At 62.6% G+C, this 21925-nt stretch overlaps 1 protein-coding gene across 2 annotated transcripts; it reads left to right on the plus strand.

Moving 5' to 3' along the window:
• Positions 1-5404: 5404 nt before the first annotated feature.
• Positions 5405-21841, plus strand: WNT2B (Wnt family member 2B). 2 transcript variants are annotated; one of them, XM_074925553.1, is made up of 5 exons: positions 5405-5657; positions 18213-18433; positions 19936-20213; positions 20497-20761; positions 21594-21841. In XM_074925553.1, the coding sequence occupies exons 1-5, from the start codon at positions 5494-5496 to the stop codon at positions 21821-21823; spliced, it is 1158 nt and encodes a 385-aa protein (XP_074781654.1). In that variant the 5' UTR covers positions 5405-5493; the 3' UTR covers positions 21824-21841. The 2 variants fall into 2 exon arrangements, with proteins under 2 accessions (XP_074781654.1, XP_074781655.1); XM_074925554.1 differs by lacking the exon at positions 5405-5657 and adding an exon at positions 17945-18101.
• The last annotated feature ends 84 nt before the right edge of the window (positions 21842-21925 follow it).

A 21925-nucleotide genomic window follows, 5' to 3' on the forward strand; every position in this document is an offset into this window, starting at 1 on the left:
AGAAATGGATGGCTTGAAATGCTTCAAGTGATAAACTCCAAATATATTATTTTAACTGTAATTTTGTTTGCAAAGTAGAATGAAAACGTTAACAACCTCAGAACAAAAAGTCATTGGAAATGGAAAAGGTTGTTTTGGAAAGGAAAGAAACGGAACGTTTTCGTGCCTTGGGGACCACCTTCCCTTTCCCCCAAAGCCTGACAGAGTTTCACAAAACATTTCAAGTTTGATGTGCTGTGTTTTGGGGGCAGCCGAATTGTCCCTCCTGGGGAGGGCAAGGAAAAACTCCAGGAGCAAAGAAAGCAGCTGGAAACAGGGACAGGGCACACCGGTGCCGCAGCGGGACCGGTCCCCTCAGCCAGGCTTGGCTTTGGCACTCCTGAGCCCCGTTCCAGCTGCTCCATCAGTGTCTGGAGGGGACAGAGGTGTCCCCGCTGGCGGGGGAAGGCAGCCCACGCCGCTCCCGTCCCGTAAAAACCCACCTCAAACCTTTGCCTGGTTATAAATAAAGCAGCCGCTGACCTCGGAGATTAATCAGTGGGCCGGTGTCTCTGCGTGATGTCACCCCGTGTTTTTCCACAGGCCTGTCAAATTTCAGCCCCGTCTGATCTGCCGATGACAGCCGGGGCTTGCGCCTGCCAGACAGCCCCGGGACGGCCGCGGTCGGTGGGAGGGAGAAGCCGAGAGCGGAGGCCGCAGGATTTATGGCCGGTTTCTCCCCGGCACACTCTCCCGCGCTCCCCGCCGCACACACAATACACAGATGCCTCGGGAGGATGACGGAAACCGGGGCTGCTTGGCTCGGCGCAGGTATTTTTAGGTGTTATTGCGCCATTTCTGGCCTTTGGTGACTTTTATGACTAACGCAGCTGGATTTGCAGCAATCAATCTGACCCCGGTTGCTTGTGCACCCCGAGCTGCGCTTCGCCGGCCAAGAGGAGCCCGTCGGGCTGGCGGGTGGGGACGGGAGGGATGGGGCCAGCTCCAGGCCGATGCTGTGGTGCAGGAGGGGTCCTGCGCTGGGAGAGTGGCTCTTCCCCAGGCACAAATCCTCCTGGGTGGAAACCTGTGTCTGACATCAGGCAAGGTTTTAATTTCCCTATTCAACCTTTACCCCTGCTGGCAGCTGGACCCGCTGCCTGAACACCTTCCCACATTTACCGGGCAGGAGTCGCCCACCTCCGGCGAGGCGCGGGATGGGGGGGCCGTCCCCACGCTGCATGTGTCCAGGTATCAGCAGAGGCCAAAGGGTTCCCAACACCATACGGCCGCAAAGCCAGGCGCTGCGTGTTCACACAGCGATTCATCACCCCATGGGAGAAGGAACAAAACAATTAACTGGGGAACCGGGGGGCAGACGGGCGGAGCGGGGCCATCGCTCTGCTGCAAGGGCTGGCTCGTGCCTCTTTGTTTGGCTCCTGTTTCTATGGTGGTGGCGGCTGTTGTGAAGAGTCGATTCATCGTTCTGGTTATTTGCAGCTATCCAGAAGGTATTCTTAGCAGCTCAGACTGCAGAGAGATAGCCAGGGGCTAACCGGGGACTGCTGGGCCCTCGGGAGCTGTCGTGCTTTTAGGGGATAAAAGACCTTCCTTTCGTAACCGAGGACTGAAGCCATCAGGGCTCAGCGCACCCGAGGCCGCGGCTCAGCTCTGACCACACGTCAGCTCGCAGAGAGCACTCGGCTCTCGTGGCTGTTGTGCCCTAGTGCTGCCCCCCAGCAAGGAAACCCCTTCCCTGCCTCCAGCGCCCCGGCTTCTCCCCACGCAACCTCCTTGGCACAGGCTGGGGGACACGGGGACCTGGGGCCACCAGCTCCGCCGGCAGCGTGGAGCGGGACACGAGCACGGCTCTCGCTGTGCTGGGCAGTGCCGACGTCCAGCCCCGCGTCCCCGCGGCGCCCAGGGCCGCTGTGCTGTGGAGAGACGAGCAGGACAGAGGCTCTGCCCGTGGCGCTGCCCCCACCAGCACACGGCCCCTCTCTGGTCCCTTTCGCACGGGTTCAGGAGCTTGGCCAGGCCACCCCATCCATCCCAAAATAAGTTCCCAATAAATACGTCGATAAGGGGGAGTTCTTGCCTCAGAAAATAGGTTTCCCATGAGGCCAGCAGGGCCTGGTGCTGCGGGTTATCCCAGGACAGGGATTTTTCCCCTCCGGGTTCCAGGCAGCTGCGATTACACAAGGCTCCGAGTTATTCCTGGGGCTGCCACATGAAAGGTGAGCTCCCCAGCTGTGCCCAGCACGGGCATGTCGGGGGTGCAGCAATCCCTCTGCCACCTCCGCACGCTCCTGGCGCAGCCCCAGCACCTGCACCCACACGATCCAAGCAGGAACCCAGCGCCGCGGCGGAGCGGGGAGGCAGCTGGGGAGGGAGAGTGCGGCCTCCCACCCGCGCTGCCGGAGGCATCCCCGCTCCCAGGGCCGAGCACTCCCACCCTTTGCCGCCGTGGAAAGGGGGGGACACTGCTGCAGGGCTCTGGTACGTGTCCCCGGCTGCCCTGAGCAGGCTGGATGCCACCTGCAGAGCAGCAATTCGGGACAGGGAACGGCACAAACCGGCCTCGCCGGGGCATTCCCCCACCCCGCTTCCCTCCCCAGGGCCAACACCAAGGGCCGACTGTCCCTCTGCCCCTTGGCGTGACCCCAGGCCCTGCACCCGCCTTCCCGTCGGGAGCAGCCGCCACCTCCAGCACCCGGAGTGAGTCTCCGGAGGGAGAGACCTGCTAAGAAAATAGCGAGATGGTTCCTTTGAAGTTAATGAATCGTGAAAGCCTTTGAAAGCAGAGCCCTGTTTATTTACCCGCCACGGCTCATGCGGACGAAGCGCACAGGCACCCCGAGCGCGCTGCTCATTTGAATGAAAGATCAAATGGGGGGCTCTGCCGACGGGGCCGCAGCTGGAGCAGCGAGCGCTGCCCCTGCTTCTCTCGCTGCTGGAGGTGGGTGGGCAAGGGAGAGCCGGGCACGGACCCCGGGGAGCCCAGGGCGCGGTGCGTGGGCCATTGCTCAGGGCTTGTTGGGGGGAGCATCAGAAAAGCGCCCAAGGTTGAGAGAAGTTCAGCATGTGGGGCACAAAGCTCTGTGAGACCCGGCCCAAACACACCACTGCAACACCCCAAGTCAGCTGGGACCCCCCCAGACACCCATCGCCCTCCCCTCCCAGGGCCGGCACCGCTGCCTGCACCGCTGCCTCTTGCCCTCATCCTGGAGCCCGTCACAGCCGAGAGCTGCACCCCCGGGGGACTGTGGTGCTTGTCACCCCCCCCATCGGGGCAGGGTACGGGGAACTCGTCTCCTCTCTTTGAACAAAACAACCCGGTAGCAGAGAAGAGCCTGCGAAAGGGGACCAGCAGAGACCCCGGCCCGTGCCCGCTGTGACGGCCCTTCCACGCGCGTCTATAAATATCGGCCTTTTCAGCGCAACCGCTTTATGGCCGAGCTGTAACGAATATTCCACCTGGGCTCTCAGACAAAAGGACAGCACCCTGCCCGCACCAGCTCTCTGTCGCTGCAGTTTTCCCGAGGATAATTGGATTATAAGCGGGCACAAGTCGCTGGTCCCCGATTCTCTCCGGCCGGGGAAGTCGCTCTCTGATCTGCGACGGGAACGGGAAGGGAAGAGCAGAATGAGCTGAGCTGGGTGGAGGGGAGGGGGTGGCTGAGGGCTCCGCAGTGCGAAAGGGCTGTGGTGGGTACTGGGGTTTACAAACCCAGTAAATAATTAGGAAACGCACTGGGACGTGCCAGCAGGGAGAGGCTGCCCAGTGCAGCCCAGTGCCCGGTGCCCTCCCGGGCACGGAAGGACCAGGCAGAAGGGGCAGACGGAGCCCCCAGGTAAGGAGGAAGGAAGGAAGGAAGGAAGGAAGGAAGGAAGGAAGGAAGGAAGGAAGGAAGGAAGGAAGGAAGGAAGGAAGGAAGGAAGGAAGGAAGGAAGGAAGGAAGGAAGGAAGGAGGAAGGAAGGAAGGAAGGAAGGAAGGAAGGAGGGAGGGAAGGAAGGAAGGAAGGAAGGAAGGAAGGAAGGAAGGAAGGAAGGAAGGAAGGAAGGAAGGAAGGAAGGAAGGAAGGAAGGAAGGAAGGAAGGAAGGAAGGAAGGAAGGAAGGAAGGAAGGAAGGAAGGAAGGAAGGAAGGAAGGAAGGAAGGAAGGAAGGAAGGAAGGAAGGAAGGAAGGAAGGAAGGAAGGAAGGAAGGAGGAAGGAAGGAAGGAAGGAAGGAAGGAAGGAAGGAAGGAAGGAAGGAAGGAAGGAAGGAGGGAGGGAGGGAAGGAAGGAAGGAAGGAAGGAAGGAAGGAAGGAAGGAAGGAAGGAAGGAAGGAAGGAAGGAAGGAAGGAGGAAGGAAGGAAGGAAGGAAGGAAGGAAGGAAGGAAGGAAGGAAGGAAGGAAGGAAGGAAGGAGGGAAGGAAGGAAGGAAGGAAGGAAGGAAGGAAGGAAGGAAGGAAGGAAGGAAGGAAGGAAGGAAGGAAGGAAGGAAGGAAGGAAGGAAGGAAGGAAGGGGAGCGCAGGGCCAGGGGCTTCCCCGCTCGCCCAGTCCCGCAGCTGCGGGGGATGGAGGTGCGGCAGGGACTGGCCACCTCTCGCCAAAGTGGCACGCAGGGCTGCGGGTGGCCCAGCGGAGGGAGGCGGTGGCCCTGGCTGGGGACAGCACGGCCCGGGGACGCGTGTCCTCAAACAGCGGCGCTGCCCCCCGCCCCTCGTCCCCCCGGATGCCCCCGCGGGGTCCGCACCGGCCCCGACACCCGCCCGCAGCAGCGGAGGGTCCCGCGGAAGGTGGCGGAAGCGGGTGGGTGCAGCGTGGCCGGCGCTCCCCGACGGGGCGCGCAGCCCCGCGCAGCCCCGCGCAGGAGGCGGTTCCGCGCCCCGCTGTGACACCCGGCGGGGACGAGCGCGGGGGGAGCCGGCGGCGGCCCCGCGCATCCCGCTGCGCCCCTGCGCCGGGGCGGAACCCGACGGGGCGGCCGCCGGCTCCGCGGGTGCGGGCGGTGGGAGCGGCCCCGGTGCGCGGCGGCGGCGGGGGGCCGGAGCCGGAGGGGGCTGTCCGACGTGCCCTTGGGGGGTGGGGGGGGTCGGTCCGGCGGCAGCGGCGGCTCCGCGCCTCTGACTCTGCCCAATGAGAGCCCGGAGCACGGCGGGCGCCGTCAATATTTGGCCGCGGCCCCCGCGCTCCCATCCCCAGAGCGGCCTCGCCCTCCGCGCAAGGACCGAGATGGCCCGGCCCGGCCCCGCCGCCCGCCCCGCGCTGCTCGGGGGGCGCCGGCCCCGCTGAGCGCCCGGGACCCCGCGGGGAGCGGCCCCCGCCGCCCCCCCCCGCCCGGCCCGGCCCCGCCGCCCCCCGCGCAGCAGCATGTGCCTGGGAGCGGGGGCCCAGCCGGGGCTCGCTCAGCAGCGCGGAGCCGGCAGCCGCGCCGCGGGGCCGTGACGGGCAGTGCCCCGAGGGGAGCGCGGGCAGGACCCCCCTCCCCGGTCATTTCTGCGTCTGGACCCCGCCCCGGAGAGATATGCTCAGCCCAAACCGCCTGGAAGCGTCTCCTGGGATTGCCTTGGCCCCCGGGCGTGCGGAGTGCGGAGCCTTCCCTCGGACGGCGGGCGCGGCCCCCCGCCTTTGCTTGCCGCTCGTCCTCCTCCTGCTCGCCCTGACGCCCCGCGCCGACTCCTCGTGGTGGTGAGTCCCCGCGGCGGGGCCGCCCCGACGGTCCCCGGGCCGCCGCCGGCGGGAGCTGCGGGAGCTGCGCGGGGCGCGGCCGCGGGACGGGGACGGGGACGGGGACGGGGAAGCCGGGCCGGGGGCCGGGCAGCGCCGGCGGGAGCGCAGCGAGTCCCGCCGGGCCGGAGCCGGAGCGCAGCGCCCGACGTGCGGCCGCGGGAGCCCCGCGCGGGGCAGCGGGAGCCGGCGGGGACAGGCGGGGGCTGCGCGGGGTCCCCGGTTCCCCCGGCGCATCGCGGGTCCCGGTCCCGGGTGGGAGCCCCTCGGCAGGACGGGCTCGGGGCTCCCCCCCCCTACACACCCCGTCTCCACCTGCGCGGCCCCGGGGGGGGGGCTCAGCGCCTTCGCCGCGGCCTGCCGCGGGGCCGGGGCTCTCCCCCGGGCACCCCAAAGCTCCGTCGCCGCCCGTTTTCACCAGGGGACGGGACCTGCCGCACCCCCGCCGGGGAGCCGAGCCCCGCCACGCCGTGCCCCCCCCCCCCGCCCAAGCCATCCAAGCCCCGGCAGCGGCGGGGAGCAGGATTAGCCCCTCGGTGCGGATCCGAGCCGCTCCCTGACCCGCCCTCCGCGGCGGGGGGGTCACGGCGGAGCTCCCCGAGCCCCGCGGGCTGCGGCATCGCCCCGCGGCAGCGCAGAGGCCGCTGCTCTCCCGCGGTCCGCGGAGGTGAGGCTCGGTGGCAGGTACAAGCGATGCCCTCGGCAGTCCCCCCCTGCTAGAGGTGAATCTCCTCCCGCCCCGCTGCCTGTAACGACAGTTCGCGTATGCGGAATGAGAGTAATGAGCAAAACAAGGACTGGGAAGTTTTCCGAGGACCCCGTTGTTGCTTCCGTAGCTCAGTAACACTGGACGGAAAAAAAAAAAAAAAAGTTTGCTGAAAAAAAAGTTCTCCGTGCCCCCCACCCTATAAAAGTCCTCTCTAATCTTGTGGGAAACACCGTTTCCCATGCCGATCTCATCATCGGTAGCACATTGCAGTGGGTGAAGCAGAATTTAATCAAATTCAACCCGTCTGCCACGGAAAGGGAAGGTGGGTTCGGGAATCCCTCAGCTCGGCAGTCACGCCAGTAACACCAGTATTCCGAGGGTTCGGGGGCACGTCGGGGCGGTTGTGGCCAGGCTGGCACCCCCGGGACAGCGATTCGGGGTGGGGAAGGCGAGCGGGAAAGCCGCAGGGCCGGGAGGGAGCGGGGAGCCCGGGGGACGCGCTGCTGGGGCAGGGGGCTGCGGCCGGGCACAAAGGCGTCGGGGGGCACCGGTGACACGACCCCGCCGCAGCGGGGCCCATCCCGGCCGTGCCCCGAGGGATCTCCCGCAGCCCGCGGGGAGCTGGAACCGCTGGCGAGAAAGTGAGTGACGGGCGGGGGGGATCCTGGCTTCCAGCTGCCGGGTCTGCCCCCCCGGCACGGCGGGCAGCGGCGGGCCGGCATCTGTGCGGCGGGTGATGCCGCCGCGGTGTAACAGCCGCGGAGGGAAGGAGGAGCCGGAGGGCAGCGGGGGAGTCGGGTTGTGTCGCTTCGCTGTGGAGGAGGCAAGAGCAGGGGGAGGCTGGCCGGGGGTGAGGAGGGGGCGCGCGGGGTAGAGCCGCTGGAAGAGGCCGAGGCTTCGCGTGGTCGCGCATCATCTGCCCAGAGCTGGGCAGTCCTGGAGACGCGCCTGGATGCTGGCTGGGGGGTGAAAATTCTTTCCTTAGGGGTTGTGTGAAGAACACGTGTTTCCTTGCTGTTGCACCCCACTTCTCCCCACCGTAACTCCGGGCAGCGTCTGCCCTAATTCCAAGCGTGTCTCTTCCCAAGCAGCGGGAGGAAAACCGGCCACGTTTTACGCCTCGGTAGCTGTGGCTTGGTGGGAGGCAGCTAGATTTAGCTCCGGCAGCAGTTTGTGTTCTCGGCTTGCAGCCCGGCTCCCCGGCTGGCAGCTTCTCCTCGGAGGGCAGAAGGAGCGTGGGGCAGCCCCGGGGCCAGAGCTCAGCCTGGGGTGGCCGGGGCCGGGCTGGCTCCTCGGCCCCAGCGCTGCCAGGCACCAGCCCTTTGGTTTTGGCAAGCAGAATTGGTCCCAGGGACCTTAAGTACGTGACTTTTAAAACAAAAAAAAAAAAAATTAGAACCCAACTATATTAAACTCTAAAGTTCACATTTTCAATTGTACTTTCTCCTCTGTAGACCAGAACATTCCTAAGACAAGCCCTGAGTGAAGCGAGTGCTGTTCTGCTGGACATGTCAGTTCTGATAAAATAGCATGTTTAGATGAAATTGTGTTTTACTGAAAATGGTTTCAGCCAGCTGTGGTTTGGGAAAAAGTTATTCAGTGATTTACATAGGTTTCCAAGCACATCTTTAGCACTACTGATATTACAGTAAATACATTTGGTGGTGCATCATCGTTCCTTATTTTTATTATTATTGCCAAATTCTTCTAGGGATTCACACACAATAAACTTGTGGAAATAGAGGAAATGCTTCTCATTTTCAGAGTCAACTTTTAAAGTAAATTAATAGAAAAAACTGTGTCAGTTCTGATCACGGTACATGGAAAGGAAATATCAACCAAATGTTTCTTCTAAACAACTGCAAATTATTAATTTTCAGTGACGTCAGGCACGGCCTGCACCGCCTCACAAAAAACGCCAGGAATTGGTGAACTTTGGCACTCGAAAAAGTGTCCGTGAGTGCGCGTGTGTGCGTGCATGTGCTCGGAGCACGTAGCGGCGAGGCCGGGGTTTGCGCGGGCCGAGGGGACGGGCGCGGGCCCGTGCGGTGGTGGCCGGTGGCACCACCGGGGTCCGGGGCCCCCGCGGGACGGGACGGGGCTGCGGGGAGCAGCATCCGCACCGAAACGCCCCCAAACTGTGCAGTGTTACTTAGCAACAAAATAGCAGCTGAAACACAGACGGAAATTAAGAAGGAATGCAACGGGAAAATCCCTAAATCCCGTTTCCACTCGAGTGCCCACGGGTTGGGCGACCAGCGTGGTCCGGGGCCGGCGGCTCGGCTCTCCCCGGGCAGGGCTGTGCCCCGCGCGCTGTGAGAGGACATCGGGCCCCAAAAGCGGCCTCTGAAATTCCTTCCGAAAGATTTGGAAGATTGAACAAATGTTGCTTATAAACACAAACTGTGCAATAAACAAACTTGGTGTAAATAACTAAGTAGAGTTTACTTGCTATTGAGAGCCCCGCTAGCTGCTCTGGTGTGGAAAGCCATTTTAAATTGAAGGTTTGGTCAAAGAAAAATGTACACAAAGCCGTATGCACACACACCCCTGCACCCCACCCTCACACATACCCGCTTGCCTGCAAGCCCACATGAACCCCCCAACCCCCCGGCGCACCAAATCCTCGTTAGCTAACTTGTTTATTGCTAACCACAGCCCTTGGAAACTACAAATATTTAATTTCATCTGGCATTGGAACAGATGGGAGGCATCAGGCTCCCAAAGAGATAAAACAAATCTGTGGAAGGAAGACCAGCGCGAGCTTGGGCGCGGGTCGGGGAGGTGCAGGAGCCTGGCAGCCACGGGGGGCTGTCGGCGGGTTTCGGGGCTCATGGGGAGCCGCTGCACCCTGGGCACGATGCCTGGGCGGGCACTCCCGGGGTGCTCTAAGCCCCAGTTAAGCAGCCACCACGTTCCAGCTGCCGCCCTGGTGCGGGGACGCGGGTCTGTGCTCACGGGAGGGGGAAACACGCCACGGGCAAGTCAGGAAGCCGGGGTGCCCGTCACACCCCCCGCACTAGAGCAGCCCTGGGAGCTGGTGTCCGGCTCGTCCCGCGGCTTGGCCCCTACGCCCCGTGGCAGGTGGAGAAGGGGACGTTCCCCCGGGCCGGGGCGGGAGGAGCAGTGCTCCCACGGCCGCTCCTCTCCGGGGTTCGCCGTGCGTTCCCGTCGTCGTTCGCCGCGCGTTCCTGGGTCCTGGTCCGGGCGCAGCGGATGGGCACGAGGAGCGGTGGAAAAATCCTGCCCGGGTACGGGACCTCGGAGAGAGGGGGCTCATCTCACCAGGCATCACCCTGAGGTGTGTGGGAGGGGAAATAGCATCAATAGGAATGTTTGAAATTAGGCCAAGGGAAAGACAGCTGCATGGAGGAGCTCCGCGGCCGCTGGTGTAACCCTTTGGGGTGCGCGGGGGTGCCGCTGCCTCCCCTCCCCTCCGTGCCCGTCCCAGCGGGGCAGCCCCGCCGCAGCCCCGGCACGGCTCCGCTCGCAGAGGGTCTGGCAGCTGCGCGGGGCTCGGGGGGTCTCCGGGGGGGTCGCTCCGGCTGCACGTTTGTTGTTGCAGAGCGCTTTGCGTGGCAATAAAAGCAGGAGGTCAGCGACCAGGAAGTCTTTATCCTGAGGCGCTCCACAGCTCTGGCTGTCCAGGCAGCCGCGCTTTGAAAAATAAGTTTTAAAGTAACATCAGACTGATGGAGAATGAACCCTGTGGCCTTTGCAGCAGCCCTGGTGTTCTGGGTTGGGGTGTATGGAACAGATGGGTTCTCTCAGTCGCTCTGCGCCGTTGTAATAATCCTAATTGTGTTTCTTAGCTCATTTTTCATTAGGGTCACTTTCACCTATAGGAAATCTTTCTTACAGGGAAATGCAGAAGAGAAAATCCTTCTGCTCCTCCAAACTCATTAGCTTTTACTAGTACTAACACCAATTTGAGCAGCGCCTGCAGCCCACCGTGAGGAGCTCCCTGCTGGGCGGGGGAAACACCCGGCCTGAAAACTCCGAAGCTCTGAGCAGCTCGCAGCCAGCACACAGGCTGCACCACGGGCAGGAGAAGAGTCATGACCCATCCTACTTGACCATCAGAGCCTGTCTTACCTCCTCTTAGCAAAGTGCTTTGAGATTTGGGGAGAGAAAATGTGATACTTAAGGATAAATAATATTTTTGATGAGCAATTTGTATCGTATTCATGCATCACCAAGAACGCCCCCGAGGAACAGCTGAGAGAGAGGTTGGCCACCGCTGCAGAAGGCACCGGAGTCCTTTTCTCCTGGTGCTTTTATAAGCTCCCACCTTCACCCCCTCGGCTCCGCAGCTGCCCCGCTGCCGCGCACCCCACCCCTCGCCGTTAGGCCACAGCGCGCGGAGCAGCCCGGGGCGCCCCGGTCCCTCTCGGTGCCACCAGCCGCGGGGACGGCGGGGCAGGACGCTCCTTCAGCTGCAGCTCCCCGGGGCCGCGGCGCTGCCCGGCCGTTTCAGTCCTTCAGCGCAGGGAGGGGACCCCGACGGGGAACCAAAGGCCCATCACTGCAGAAGGGGCGATGCACACGGAACAGATTGTGGTGCAGAAAATGGAAAATATGTCCCTTGGGTGGCACGGGTAGTGGCCCAGCATTATGATATTGAAAATTATTCAAGGGAGACTAACACTCTCAACGTACAGAGCAGTGGCTCTAAGTGAGGAAATTAGGACTATTAATCATTCCAAGGCGTTAACAATTCCAGCAGGCCAGGATGGCCCTGTTCCCAGTGGGGCTTAATAAAATACTCAGAGTTTATAATAATAAAATAATATCTCAAATGTCTGCAGCACCTTGCAACCCAAAGTGCTCTGCAGTTGGCTATAAATTGTCTGCCCACAGCCAGGGAGAGCGGAGGAAGGCAAGTGCAGCATCCTTGGGAAGTATGCAGAGAACTCAAGGAGGTGAAATGCTGCCAGGCGCGCTGGAATTCGGTTTTTATCAGACGAAGAGGCAGGGATGTTGGATTTGATCCTATCTGCACGAGGTGTCTCCAACAGCTGCCTAGGGCCTTCCAGCCTCCCACCAAAGTACGGATTTCGTGTCGACTCACTGGAATGGGAAGAGAACAGAAGCCAAGATAGTTTGGCTCCCAAGTCGATCTTTCAGGACGGTCAAAGTGGTTACGAGAGCAACGGGGAGGTGAATCAGTTTTCCCAGGGGAAGGACTCCAACAGCCACCAAGAAGCCAGCCCGTGCTCTCGTCTCAGCCTCAGCGCTCTCGGAGCAGAAGTCAACAGCGACGAGGCTCTGTGCAAACAACCTCACGGACCATCACGGGATGGTTGCGCAAGGGGCCGAGCATCTCCCGCCCGAGGAGCCGGGGCCGGGGCAGGGCTGGAGCCGTGCTCGCAGGCACCGTGCTGGGGCGCACGGCAGGTGGGGAGGGGTACGGCCGGACTACGCCTCGCCCAGACAAGGGGAACTCCGGGGGTGTCACAGCACTTGGCCTGCAGAAAGACCTAGAGAAGCCCCCAGCGCTGTGAGAGACGGCAGAGCCTAAACCAGCGCCAGGCCTCCCCTGGCAGGGACGTTCCTGGGAGCGGGCAGCATTCCCGGTTGAGCACGACACGGCACGCTCAGGGCTAGAGCAGAACCAGCGCGGGAGGAACGCCCCGAGCAGGGACCGAGCCCCAGTTACAGCTGGTGGCACCGACAGGAGCTGGGGAGGGGCCCCAAGCTCCACATTTCTTCCAAACGGTGCTGAGGTCATTCGCCTGAGTCATATTAGGTGGGAGAGCTACGTGGGACAGGCAGTCGGGGGCTGTCAGAGGATGTCGAGTGGAGAGGAGTGCGTAACGTGGCCGGAAACACCACCTTGGTGCTTTGCTTGCCTGCTTGCTCTTTTGTTTTGTTTTTTGTTGTTTTAAACGTGGCTCGGTCAAGTTCAGAGCCCCCGGGAGCTGCTCTGCACACAGTGCGAGGCTGCCCGTTAGAAAAGAGCCTGTTGGGAGCCCTGGGAGCAGCTGGCACAGCCGGGGTCCGGGATTCAAGCTGTCCAGGTCGCCTTAGCGAAGCTGAGAGCACCCTGCAGGTGGGGAGAGCGGCAGTACCGGGAGAGGCAGTTCCCCAGCTGGAAACCCATCAGATGGGATGTCGGAGCCGAGACCCGGCTTCGGGTCGGAGGAGCATCTCTTGATGATTTCAAAGCCATCGGGCTGACGGGTCCATGGTGCTGGCTCTGGCCCGAGCACCTCCCGCCCCCCAGGCGCTGCATCCCCCCGCGCTTCTGTTCCCGCCTCGCTCTGCCGCCGAGCGAGGGCTTAGGGACAGTTGGCAAAGTGTTCGGGGACCCCGGGGGAGAGAGGAGCCCCAGGAAGCGGAACTGTTCACCCGCCATCGTTTTTCAACCACGAACAAACTCTGCATTGACACGGGATGGTGAGGAGGCCTCGTGCCCCAGCTCCCCGTGTGCCGCAGCGGGCGGGTGGCAGCGGTGGCCCTGCCCGGGGACGATTGTCCTGCACCGTCCCGCTGGGCTGGGGGGCGGCCGGGGGCTCCCGGGGCTGCCCCGGCTGAGCTGCCCCGCGCCGGGGCTCTGCCTGGCCGCGTCAGCAAAGCCACTCACACAAACATCCCCTGGCATCCGGTTAACCTATGGGGGTGATTTTAGTTAAGCTCATTTTGTATTAACCTAATTTAAAGTTGTGTCTTTAATGGTATCGGTGCAACCCCGACGTCCCGCAGTGGGGACACCCAACATTTCAGCAGCTGTTTTCATTCTAAAGCAGAGCGCAAAACATCAGACTTGTGAGATTTGCCTGAGAACGACAATTCCAAAAACTTCCCTTTTGAAATCAAGTAATGCTCAAATCGGTTTTTCAACACCATATAAAAAGGTGTGAAATGAAGCATTAGATACAGCAGTGTGTCGAGTATAAATTTAATCAGAAACTGAATTAGTGCAGTAACGTATTTCTCAACGCCGTGGTGCTACGGAAAAGCAACAAACAAGAACAAGTTCCGATTCCACTTAATTTTACCCGTTTTCGTGAAAAAACCTCATTTTCCAAGAGACACTTTCCACCCGATACCTACTAGTGAGTCTGGAACAGCGGTGTGGCCCCAGCTAAGCCTCTCCTGGCCTCGGGTCTCAGGGGTGGGTCTCAGCCCTTCGCCAAGCCAGTGCTGGGGGGCGCGGGCCGGCTCCTCGGGGCAGCAAGGGGAGCCCCGGGCTGGCAGCGGGAGGAGACGCGGAGCTTTCCCCGGGCACCGCAGCAACCGCAGCCCCGCAGTGGCTGGTGTGCCCGTGCCAGGCTCGGCCCAGCCCCACGCCAAGCAGCCGGGCACGCCGCAGGGACACGGGGGCTGGTGACGGCCGGAGCCGGGATCACGCTGGGACTTCCCTGCCGTTGCCTCTCCGGGACTGGAGAGCTGCCCCCACAGACACTGGGTCAGCCAGCAGAGTTTTAGTAATTAAAATTACTGCCAACAGCTCTGAGTTAGCAAAAAACCCTGGAGGTGCCCCAGGTCTGCATTGCAGGGGGCTGTTTATTTGTTACGAAAGGGGGACTGAATTCCCCTTGGCAGCATCTTCCTCCTCTGCTCTGTGGGGCTCGGGGTCCCTCTGACCGCTGGTTTTGGGGAGCAGCCCGCAGGCCCCGCAAACGCAGGCTGGTGTGCTCACCAGGCCAGGCTCCCGCTGAGACGTTCAGGGCGGGCTGGCCCAGGCCACAGCTCCCATCTGCCCGTGGCTGAAGTGCCTGAGACTCAGCCATGCTCTGGTGTCCCCACACCTGGGGTATGGAGCTTTTCCCCACGTCTTTTGGTCGTTCCCATTGAAAGAGCTCAGCAACTGGGAAGCTGCGTGCACTGTGTCGGTGCCAAAAGCACGGTTTATTGATCCGGAAAAAGATTCCAGCACGGTGGAGGTGGAGAGGGAGTGAGGCGTGCTGGGATCCAGTCCTTGGGAGAAGGTGCAGCAAATCCCAGGAGCTGCATGTCCAGGGAGGAGAGCAGCCGTGGGGAGGAAGGCTCTGAGCGGCTCAGAGGGGGCAGAGACATGAGAGGGGCCACACGGTTCTGCGAGAGCCCCCTGAGGAGCCTGCAAGTCCTTCGGGAAGTCGGGCAGCTCTTGTGGGAAGCGCGGGAGCAGGACACATACCGCCCGGAGGCACGCCGTGGAAGGGGGTTAGCAGGGAGTGCACGCCGCCAAGTAAATAGATGCGTCTGCCTCTGATTTGCATGTTTATCTTAGAAGCAATTTAGGTTTCTCCTTGTTTACAAGAGTCGAAGTCAGCAGACTCTTAGAACAAGAACAACTGGGAGCCAACACGTGACAGTTGTCTCCTGTTCCCCCGCGCGTCGCAGCGGCCAGCGCTCGCGGGAGCTTGAGGAAGAGCCTCGGCTCGGCCGCGCAGCCGCGGGTTGCAGCGGGGAGGGAGGCTGCGGGAGGGAGGCTGCGGGGAGCACGGCCTGCCTCACCTCCCAGGCTCGCAAAGCACTTGCCTTGGTGACGGGCAGTCTCCGGCCGCTGCTGTTGGGCCCGGTGCTTCTTGCAGAGACGGGGGGGTAGCACTGGAGCTGCAGCTTGTCCGGTCCCCACAGCTGAATGCTGGGAGCAGCGGGGAGGCTCAGCAAGGCTGAGATCAGTGAAGGCTCAGCAAGGCTGAGATCAGCGGGGAGGCTCAGCAAGGCTGGGATCAGTGGAGGCTCAGCAAGGCTGAGATCAGTGAAGGCTCCGTAAGGCTGGGATCAGTGGAGGCTCAGCAAGGCTGGGATCAGTGAAGGCTCCGTAAGGCTGGGATCAGTGGAGGCTCAGCAAGGCTGGGATCAGTGGAGGCTCAGCAAGGCTGCGGTCACACGCTGGTTTGCACGAAGTAAAACCCAGCATCGCGCAGCCAAGGGCTGTTGGAGGGCTCGGGGCCAGCTCCTCTGCCTGAGCTGGGCAACCAGGGGCCATGCAAGGGCTACCTGAGGACCTCAGAACCCCATTTGACAGGGTGGGGGATCATCATCCCCACATACACTTAATTATTAACCCCTTCCCGCCCAGCCCCTCCTCGCCTGCTGCTGCCGCCTCGCTCCTGACCACGCAGAGGTCCAGGCCCGAGCAGCTCCAGCATCAGGAGCTGTTCCCTCTCACAGACTTTTCTGAACTCAGGGCTTGGTTGTGGGTTTTTTTTCTGCTGTCAAAATGCAGATTCCCCAAGAGTACAGCATTTCACAGAAATTTGCCGCTTCCAGCACAACTTCATTTTTTAAAAATGAAGTTCTGATAAGGCAGCTGGGGACTTCTCAGAACATCCATTGTCTTTCCTATTTCAATGTTTTTAAAATGTCATAAATTTTTAGAAATAAAATCAAAAGGGATGCTTTAATCAATCCAAAACAAATGTTTGGGTTTTTTCCCTCCCAAAATCCTGCTTGGCAGAATTTTTTGATGTTCCCCGTCTCGCTCCATTTCAGAGTAACTGAACCCAACTGGAGCATTTCTCACGAAATGGAAGAGCTCGGTCCCGCCGAGATAACCGCAGCCTTTCCAAGACACGTGAGGAATTTCTCCCCTTGTGCCATGCCGCTTCCCAGCGCCACGGCCCTCGTGGGATGGATTCCAGTGCGTCACCTCTGGCGGAGGCCTGGGGGTACCACAGCCACAGGCAAAGGAGACGCAGCACCGACCCGGGGGGGTCTGGGGCCCCGCACGGCGAGATGCTCCCTTGGCAGTCGGGGCCCTTCGCCCTGCTCTCCTTCCACTTTCTCCTGCTGATAATGTTTGCTCTGATCTCGGCGTTTGGCAGGAGAATTAACGAGGAGTAATTAGCTGACAGTGTGAAAAAGGGAGTGCCTGGTGTTTATCTTGTCTGGAGGGTTTTCCTTGATCTGTCTCCCGGGGGACGGTGTTAGTCGGTGCTTTATCTGCCGGCTCTCCCGGGGGGCAGCGGCTCTGCCAGCGCGTCTCCCCAGAGCCAGCCCTGCTCAGAGCCCACCGCCGGCCCCACAGCCCAGTGCCACAGCCCCGCGGTGCCGGATGGGGGACAGGGTCCCCACAAAGCCCCTGCCCAGGTGCCCATTGAAGAACATTTTCCCTTTTCCAGCTTTCCCAGCATCTTTTCCCACCAGCGCAGGGGAGCTTCGGCTACTGCGGCACTGCGGCGTCCCAGCTCTTGGCAGCGCAGGCAGGGACATGGCAGCCGTCCCCCTCCTTGCTGGGACCAGGCAGGCTGGGCAGAGCAAATCCAGGGCCAGGGCACCTGGGCACGCTTCCCCGCGGGATCTCGGCAGCCCCGCTCGAGACCGGTGGCCCGTGCCATCCTCCAGCTGGACGATGCTCCTCGGCCCTGCCCTGCTCACCGCGGGGAGGAACTGGCCGCTCTCGCGGCCCAGCATGAGCGAGGCAATTAAACACTCGCAGTCAGCGCTGCTCGATGAGCTCCCCGTTGGCTTTTTTCTTTCCTAAATGGCTTCCGCCATCTCCCTTGTCCCCCTGGTGCAGGATGAAAGGCTGACGAGCCAGCCTGTGAAAATAATGCTCGCTGGCCCTCAGAGCTGGGGCTTGCAGAGCCATGGGGAGCCGGGTTTATTATCCTCAGCTCCAGCCTGAGATGACCTTGTGCTTCTGCCAGCATTTAAACAAAATATTTTAAAAGAGGGAACAGATCCCATTGCTTTCTGTGCTTGCAGGGCTTTCCTGAGCCTGCGAGCTCTCTCTGGGGCTGATAGAAGTGATAGAACATGGCCAGAGAAAGACAATGAAATATTGCCCAAGCTCGTTGCTTCTTCTTATTAAAGGAAGGGTCTCACTTCCAATCTGTGGGGTTGAAAAATTTGAATCCCACTCAAACCTCATCCCTTCCAGCCAGAATCACGGCTCCGCACTCTGTGGCGATCATCCTCCTCCAGCGCGAGCAGCCGCTGCCTGGCCGGGGCGAGTGGGTGGCGCGGGCAGGGCCTGACCACGAGGGGAAAGTCCCTGTTGCCGCCGTTGTCCGGGCTGGGGCGAGCGCGGGGTCCCTCCACCGTGGCCGTGGAAAGCTGCCCGCGGGGCTCAGCCAGGCTCTACCAGACTTGTTTGTGCGTCGGCTTTCTGCTCCGAGCTCCCCCCTCTCCCCGCCACCGCAGGGAGAGGACGGGGGTGCCGGGATGCAGCAGGGTACGGCAGGACAGGGGATACAGCGTCGCTCTCCGTTATCCTGCCCCAGGGCACGATCATACGTGTTCACCGGCGGAGAGGAGCAGGTAGCTGGGGGATAACGGTGTGAACGAGGACTGCGGCAGCAAGAGGCGAAGCTTCTCCTCCTTCTCCCCGACCTGAGCATCGACTGTTGTTCCCAGCGTGGCCCAGCCCGCGGGCAGGCGGGAGACGCTGCAGAGCCTGCGCTGGGCTCAGCTGGGCTCCATCCTGCTCTGCTCAGCAGGGCCGGGCTGCGGAGCGGGGCTGGGGTGCAGGGGAGAGGGTGGGAGGGGGGTTTTGCACATCGGCGAGTTCCTCCGCTGCCGCCCCGGGGGTGGGTGCCGGGGGCGACGCTCCTGCCGCCCCGGGGTTTTTTTTATTAAACACAGAGACCAAAGCCCGGCGGCTGTGATGGCTCAGCAGAGCCCCGGCCCTGTGCCCTCCTCTCTGAGCCACAGCACAGGGCAGGCCTGGCCACGCCGAGGGGATGCTGCAAGGAGGGCACACGGGACGCCCTCGGCAGAGCTCGCAGCAGCTGTGGCACAGCCAGAAAGCAGAGGGCAAGGTGGGCTTCAATGTAAGACCCCCCGAGCGGGGTGAGTGCCCGGGGAGCCAGAGCCTGGCACCTTCCCCCTCTGCGGGCAGCCCGGTGACGCAGCGCCGTTCTCTCTCGCAGGTACATCGGGGCGCTGGGCGCGAGGGTGATCTGCGATAACATCCCCGGGCTGGTGAACAAGCAGCGGCAGCTGTGCCAGAGGTACCCCGACATCATGCAGTCGGTCGGGGAGGGAGCCAAGGAGTGGATCCGGGAGTGCCAGCACCAGTTCCGGCACCACCGCTGGAACTGCAGCACGCTGGACCGCGACCACACCGTCTTCGGCCGGGTCATGTTGCGAAGTAGGTTCTGCCCCGTCCCCTTCCCTCCGCCGCGTGCCTCGGCTCCCTGGGAGGCTCTGCTCTCGCTGGGCTGCCGTGCCCGGCCGGGGGCTTGGATTACTCCCTTGGGAGGACTTTGCCTTTCCCTGTAAATTAATCAAGCCGTAATGGGAGCAGAGCGCAGCGTTTGGAATAGCTGCACCAGATGAGATGGAGCAGGGGGAGCACTGGGGGGAGAAGAGGGAAGGAGGAGACACCTCCAGAGAACAGGCTCATATGTAAACAGTAATGGGATATATAAATATTTGGAGAGCAGGGTTGGCCAGGACTCAGCAGTTCACGTGGGAACGGGCTGTTCCCTCGCATGGCAAAGGGAGACCAGGCAGCGCCGCGGCTCCAGTCCTCGCTGCGGGCTCCGAGGTGGAGGAGGACCACGGCGACGGGGTCCAGCCCTGCCCGGGAGGGACCGTCTGCCCCCCGCGAGGGACGGAGCGACACAGGCAGGGACGTGCCCACGGGGCAAAGAGGAAAGGTGCGACGGGGCCGGGGCCAGGGGCAGCTCCGGAGCAGGAGCAGCATCGTGGGCTCCAGCGGACGCCGGGAGCCGGCGTGAGCCCCGGGACAGATGCTGCTGCGCCCCGTGACGTGCCCGCGCGGGCTCCAAATCAAAGGCGGCTGGGAAGAGCCTTTTCCCTCGCCAGGAGCAGCCCATATGGAGGACACGTGAGCGCCCGCCGAGGGAGCGGGGGGCTGCTCCCGGCTGGCGGGGGAGGGGGTGGCTGCCCGGCGGGGCGGGCGAGCGGCCGAGCCTGCGAGCCAGACCCCGGAGAGGAGCTGGCTGGGGGGAAAGGGGCTGTAAGCACTGGGACGCAGCCCGCCCAGCCCCGGCCTCTCCATCCCCGCAGCGGCACCTTCACTCCTGCCTGCATCCTCTCCTGGCAAAGGCCGGGAATGATGAAAGCTCCTCGCCACAGCCCCATCCTGCGAGGCCCAAAGAGAGCTCTGCTGCCTTTGAAGTTGCTTTCAAAGGCTCTCACAATGAAGACGAACATGGTTTTGATTTGCAGCTTCTTTTACAGCGTTATAAAAACAGCTGCGAACTCGAACCAGAGACATAAACTAGCAGGCAGCAAGCTGTGCCACGCAGGGAGAGCCGAGCCCGGGCGGAGCCAGCGCCCGCTCCCGCGCTCAGCATCGCCCCGGGAGGGAGGTGGCCCCGGCCGAAGGTGCTGGCCAGTCCCGCAGCCTCGGCACCGCCGGGCGCCCGCAGGGCCCGTGCCACAGGTCAGCGACGGGGAGGGGCGGGCACCCCTCAGAGCAGCCCAGCACCCCGAGCGCTGAGCCCTGAGGCTCAGTGTGGAATCCTCCTTAGTCTGAAACGTGCCCGGGAAGCCGAGGCTGGACCCGGTGGCCAGCAGGGATGGCTGGGCTTGGCCCCCACCGCGAAGGTGCCCCCGCACGGTGCCCTGCGGGCACCCAGCCCATCCTGTCCTGCTGACACCCCGTTTCTCTTCCCACGGCAGGCAGCAGGGAGGCCGCCTTCGTCTACGCCATCTCCTCGGCCGGCGTGGTCTACGCCATCACGCGGGCCTGCAGCCAGGGGGACCTGAAGGCCTGTGGCTGCGACCCGCTCAAGAGGGGCCGCTCCAAGGACGAGCGCGGGGAGTTCGACTGGGGCGGCTGCAGCGACAACATCAACTACGGGATCCGCTTCGCCAAAGCCTTCGTGGACGCCAAGGAGAAGAAAGTGAAGGACGCCCGGGCACTGATGAACCTGCACAACAACCGCTGCGGGAGGATGGTGAGTGCAGCCCCCGCGACCTCCCCAGGGCAGCGGAGCGGGACCCGGGTGCCCGGGGAGGGCAGGTCCTGTCCGGTGCCCCCGCACGCTCTGCCCGGGGAGCCCCCAGCTGCCCCCAGCACGTGTCCCCGCTGGCGTCGGTCGGAACGCGTCCTCCGTAGGCAGCACCTCTCCCGGTGGGAGCCCCGTGGGCGCAGGCGAGGGCTGGGGGGGACCAGGGACGAGCAGAGGCAGGTGCCGGTGCCACCAACCACTGGTCCTCACCCCCTCCCTCCTCCCGCAGGCTGTGAAGCGTTTCCTGAAGCTGGAGTGCAAGTGCCACGGGGTCAGCGGCTCCTGCACACTAAGGACTTGTTGGCTGGCAATGTCAGATTTTAGAAAAACGGGGGATTACCTAAGGAAGAAATACAACGGGGCCATCCAGGTGACGATGAACCAGGATGGCACTGGCTTCACGGTGGCCAACAAAAACTTCAGGAAGCCCACAAAAACAGATCTGGTGTATTTTGAGAACTCGCCTGATTACTGCGTGATGGACAAGTCAGCAGGTAAAACCAAAGCTCCAGTCGCTGCCCAAAACCAGCTCTTCCTCCCCTGCTGATAGACCAGCAGCTCCCAGTTCGCCCAGCCATCTCGGGACGTCAGGTCCCGCACCAAACCCTGGTCCCTGGTGAGGGTTTGTGCTGGGGGGGTCACCCAGACCCTCAGCGGGTGTCAGTGCTCGCTGGAGCACTAGGTCCCCCCAGCACCTCACGCCTGCACACAGAGCACTGGGTTTGTCCCAAATCCCCAGGCTTTACACCAAAGATCCAAACCCATGAGGCCTCTTGCAGTGAACGTAGCGCAGCGTTCCCTCAGAGCAAAGCTCCATCCGTGGGCAGTAAAGAGCCCCAGCTCGTGCCACAGGTGCCAGCTTCCCCGAGCAGAGCCCAGGGCCGGGCTGAGAGGAGGGAAGGCAGTGGCTGGGCTGCTCGAGCCCTGCAGCGGTTCCCCAGCCCGGAGCATCCCCGTGTCGGGGTTGGCAGTAGGTGTGGGGGCTCGGTGGGGGCAGCAGCGCGTGTTCCTGCCACCCCTCAGAGCAGAGGGGCCACTTCCAGCTGTGCCAGCTGCAAAGCCCAGCTCAGGGGGTGTAGGCTGCTCCAGCCCCCCCCGGCACAGAGGGGTGGGGAAGGGGCCATGCAGAGGGTCACTAAAGCTGCACCCCAGCCCCGCTCGCTGCCCTTGAAACGTAAACCCTTCAAGGTCCCCGAGGCAGCGCTGGCGGGGGCTGCACTGCAGGCGGTAGCTGCCCCCACTCCCACCTGCGGGGCGGGGGGCGGAGGAAGCCTTCAAACAGGACGGAGAAGGAAGAGCCTGACCCGCTCTCGCTTCCTTCCCCAGGCTCCCTGGGCACGGCCGGGCGCGTCTGCAACAAGATGTCTCGGGGGACGGACGGCTGCGAGGTGATGTGCTGCGGGCGGGGGTACGACACCACGCGCGTCACGCGCGTCACCAAGTGCGAGTGCAAATTCCACTGGTGCTGCGCTGTGCGCTGCAAGGAGTGCGAGGACGCTGTGGACGTGCACACCTGTAAAGCACCCAAACGGGCCGAGTGGTTGGACCAGACCTGAGGAGAGGGGAGCGCCGAGGGCAGAACCCGCTGCCACCCCTCCTCGCAGTTTTTTAAAACCCTGTGCCCCGAGGGCCACGACGTTCTGGGAGCTGTAGTTCAA

The sequence above is a fragment of the Athene noctua genome, chromosome 23 (genome assembly GCF_965140245.1).
Source record: "Athene noctua chromosome 23, bAthNoc1.hap1.1, whole genome shotgun sequence".
NCBI classification, from domain to species: Eukaryota; Metazoa; Chordata; class Aves; order Strigiformes; family Strigidae; genus Athene; species Athene noctua.